Below are 4,287 nucleotides of genomic sequence, written 5' to 3'. Positions count from 1 at the left end.
TAGAATCATGTTACATAATTTAGTTTTTATAAAAGGCTAGTGGTAATTTCAATCTATATTACCTATAATTTTTAAAATATCACATAACATAATTATTTGTTAAACTTTTTTTATTAAATATTAATAAAAAAAAACATTCTTGGTTTTAGTCAAAACAATTCCTAATAGTGGTATTAACACTGGAAAAAAAAAAAGAAATCCTTGAAAACTTACAAATTATTAATAATTAGTTGTTAATATTGTTATAACATATTATGCATTAATTTTTTGATAATTATAATTTAACGAAAATTAGAATTTTAGTTAATACATTTTATTAATTTAAATTGTTACATTGTAATATATTGTATTATAATTTTATAGTTTTATATTTTATTAAAAATTTCAACATAAAAACTGAAAAATGTTTTTTTATATTTTAGTCATTTAAATGAAATATGTTATACAAAATATAAAATTGTATAAAGTAATATGTTATTATATATTATATATTATTAACTTATAGTTTATACAGTAATAATTTTATATTTTTTTTCACTAAATTAAGTATTAAAACGCAGAAAATTTCAGAACAAATTATAATATTATATAGCATAAATAAGGCTGAGGTCATTAATCACATTAAGTAGTTCATATTTTGTTTGTTAATCTTTATTATTTTGTTTTATTGTATAATTTCAAATCAAAGGTTTCTAAAAATGAAACCTAATTAATAAAAAAATTGATTTAATTATTAATTAAATATAAAATACTACATAAATAGTGATTTTATATATATATATATTTTAAAGAAACAAAAATAAGGGAATGGTAGATTCTGCCTTTTTAATAGTAATAGTAATTATTGTTGATAATCATAAACATAGTAGCAACTTAATTTTGCTAAAAGAAGTATAAATTAATAAATATTCAATTTAACAAAAAAAAAATTATCCAGATTTATATCTGAAGTAAATTATAAATATAACAATTGAAACACTATTTAATAATTTTGTTAACAATGAAAATTAATTTACCAATTTTATTATTTTTTTAGATACTGTTTTTCATGATGGCAGGGCAGTATATATCTGTATTATAATATGAGTAATATTTTTATTAGTTTCTTTGATAAATTGTTAAAAATAAAAATGTTAATGCTATAATTATAATTTGTTGATGAACAGTAGGCAACATAAAATAATTATTTTTGTTGATATACCTGTTTAGGTTTTCTTATAAGTTTTTATAACTATTATTGGATATTAAATGTTGTACTTATGTTCTATACAACTACATACAAATCATACTTGTAAGATTATGAATTACTCACGAACCAAAAAGTAGTGAGTTGTTTATTTCTAGATCATTGCATAGTAATATTAGGTATAGAACAAATTTTATACGACATTGACTGTTGATTCAAAAAGTGCGTATACCTAAGCATATTTAAATTATTACAGTCTGTATTCAGAAAGTATGTGTACATAAGTGCTGAGTGTAATCATGTCTTTGAATATTAAAAATACCTTAAACAGATACTCATTTTACTATAAATACAATAAAATGTCATAGACACTCTCAAATTCGTTAGAAACTTACAAGTGACATACTACATAGTAACAATTTCAAAAATAATCATGAAATTTGCTTTAGCTTTTGTGTTGTTGATCGGTATTTCTTGCCAAGTGAGATATATTTTTTTTGTTTGTTAAAATAATAATTAATTTACACAATTGTTCATATTTTTTTTTTTAATATTAATATCATCAATACAATTATGTAAAATATTTTATCGTTGATTTAGATTGGACGAGGAGATTGTGCTCCAGATACTTTATATAGTGATGTAAAAGACATAGCGAGTGATATGTATGACTATACTAAAGATACATACAATTCGTTGGTTGAAGCACTTACACCTTCGGAACCATGTGAGTACATAATTTACATCCCTACAAATATTTTACTTGTACAGTAATATTTTATCAGAGAGCACATATGCACTATAACAAAATACATTTATACTCAGTTAAATTATATTCAAAATTTTAAAGTAAAGATATACAAGTTCAACTCATATTTATATTATGTAAATGTGTAAGATATTATGTCTGATGTCACAGTTTTTAAAATTGTATTTAATATTTTTCTAATGGTGATCAGATCCACAACTATATAAAGGGCAATACAACTCTTCTGAAGGCACCTGGTTCAATAGTTAAATACTTAAATGCATTTTCATACAAGTCTGAATATTACCTATACATACAAGACAAATTATAACATTTACATTATAATTTACAATAGGCAAGTGATAGGTGCAAACTTCTTTCTGGCTTTCTAAAGCTTTCTGTGATCCATTGCCGCAACTACCAATCATCTTCATCTATTAATTTCATTCGATAATTATTCTCCATTACACTTCTAATAGTGATAACTGATAATTCTTTAGGTGGTCCTATTTCTGTATTGTTGCCTAGGTTGTCCTTTTGGTTATTTTGTGTTCGGTTTCCATTTCTAGCAGAAGCCAATGGGACCCTCTGACCGGTCCAGCTTAGCATAATATATCTGAGGACAACTATTTCCAATTATCTTTTTTTATTACCAATTTGAATGTAGTTCTTTTTAGTTCTGACCAGGTCACTGCTGCTTCTGACGGTGTCTGCTGTCCTAACTCCTAAGATTAGGTTAATTGGTTTAATCGGTTTTTGAAAAATGTAATCCAAGTTTAATGACTGAAAGTTCTTTTAATTTGATTATTGCAATGTCTTAAAGTTAATATATAAGTAGTAAGTAAGCACAAGTAGAAATTATTATGTTTAGTAAGAAGATAAGTACATAGATTATATGATAGTGACTAAGTATTAATTTTCAAATTATCTATTTTTCAATAGTATCTGATTATCTACCTTCAGAACCTGAATCAATGAAGGAGGGAATATCCAGCATGGAAGATTCCATGGGAGATATGGCATCTAGTGTTAAAGATTCGATAAAAAGTAACATGGACGAGATAAATACAGATGTGCAAAATGCTTAACATCATAGTTTGAATCGAAAAAGTAGAAAAATATCAATACAAATACAAAAGCTTTTTTTTAATATAATTTTCTTGCTATTCAAAATATATAAATATATTTAATTTGAATGACTATTTTATAACTGTAAAAAATGCTATACAATTTATTCTTCATATATATGTAAGTCTAAAATTAAAAGTTCATAAATATTAATTTAATATTATTATTAATATTAAAATAATACATTCTAAAACTGATATTATCTTTGTATGGAATTTGTATTATAAAACAACAACAACAATAATAATAACAATAAAATGCATTATTAACATATGTATGTGTTAACTATTTATTTATCATAGTACTGTTTTAATAAACATAAAAATACAATAGATTCATATTATGCCTATTTGATTTAATTACAATGCCAGTAAATAATTATTTTTATAATACATTACTTATAGAGTTAAAAATGGTTCCAACGAATATAACATTTTCAAAATTATGTGTACAATTCTTTATCAACAATAATTAAAAATCTTATTCTCTGTTTAAGTAGGTTTTGGTTAGCAATTTGGATGAATTTTTCTGAACTGCCAATATTTAAAATAAATTTCTTCATAAAAGGTTGAAATCAAAATTAAAATCAGAATATTTAAATTTTAATCAGTTCAATAATAATAAAAATAATTTATAATACTAGGTTACTAGTTTAATTTAATAGTTTTAAAATGTATTGCTATTTATTCTATACAATAGTTTACATAGAAATGTTTTCAAACAGTTTAAAAGGGTTAACAGGGACATTTTATTTTGTCATAAGGAAAATTTTATATAAAATACATAGAGTTTCAAAGGTGAATAGAAATAAAATTATCTAAGAAATTTATCTGTAGAAGATAAGTAACTTTTAAAAATTACAACAACCCAAAACAAAAATTATATACATAGTATAGTATATAGTACAGTATTGTACATCATAAGTCCTCTTTTCGGATTCCATGTGAAACCAAATTTATAATCAATAGGTTAAATAGCCACTAGCTAATGTTGTATTCGGATGTTATAGTCATATTTTTATATAATTCGAAACACAGATTGTAGTTTAAAGAAGTAATTTTTTAAATTTCTCGAGTTTCTAAAATCTGTGAAGCATAATTAAAAATTATTTTAATTATCTTCTTAGTATTATTTGATTTTGTTCATTAAAATTAACATTTATAAAAATATTGTGACACCTGAAAGAAAAAAATAAGTTAAATATATATATTTGAAAATATAGAGA

The 4,287-nt window shown here is 22.6% G+C and overlaps 1 protein-coding gene across 1 annotated transcript; it reads left to right on the top strand.

The window, feature by feature from the left end:
- Nucleotides 1-1,506: 1,506 nt before the first annotated feature.
- On the top strand, nucleotides 1,507-3,335 carry LOC132922741 (uncharacterized). The gene is made up of 3 exons (XM_060986412.1): nucleotides 1,507-1,667; nucleotides 1,787-1,913; nucleotides 2,877-3,335. Exons 1-3 carry the CDS (start codon nucleotides 1,620-1,622, stop codon nucleotides 3,020-3,022), a joined length of 321 nt encoding a protein of 106 aa, XP_060842395.1. The 5' UTR covers nucleotides 1,507-1,619; the 3' UTR covers nucleotides 3,023-3,335.
- The last annotated feature ends 952 nt before the right edge of the window (nucleotides 3,336-4,287 follow it).

The sequence above is a fragment of the Rhopalosiphum padi genome, chromosome 2, assembly GCF_020882245.1.
Source record: "Rhopalosiphum padi isolate XX-2018 chromosome 2, ASM2088224v1, whole genome shotgun sequence".
Taxonomy (NCBI): Eukaryota; Metazoa; Arthropoda; class Insecta; order Hemiptera; family Aphididae; genus Rhopalosiphum; species Rhopalosiphum padi.
This window is presented reverse-complemented; position numbering and strand designations above follow the sequence as displayed.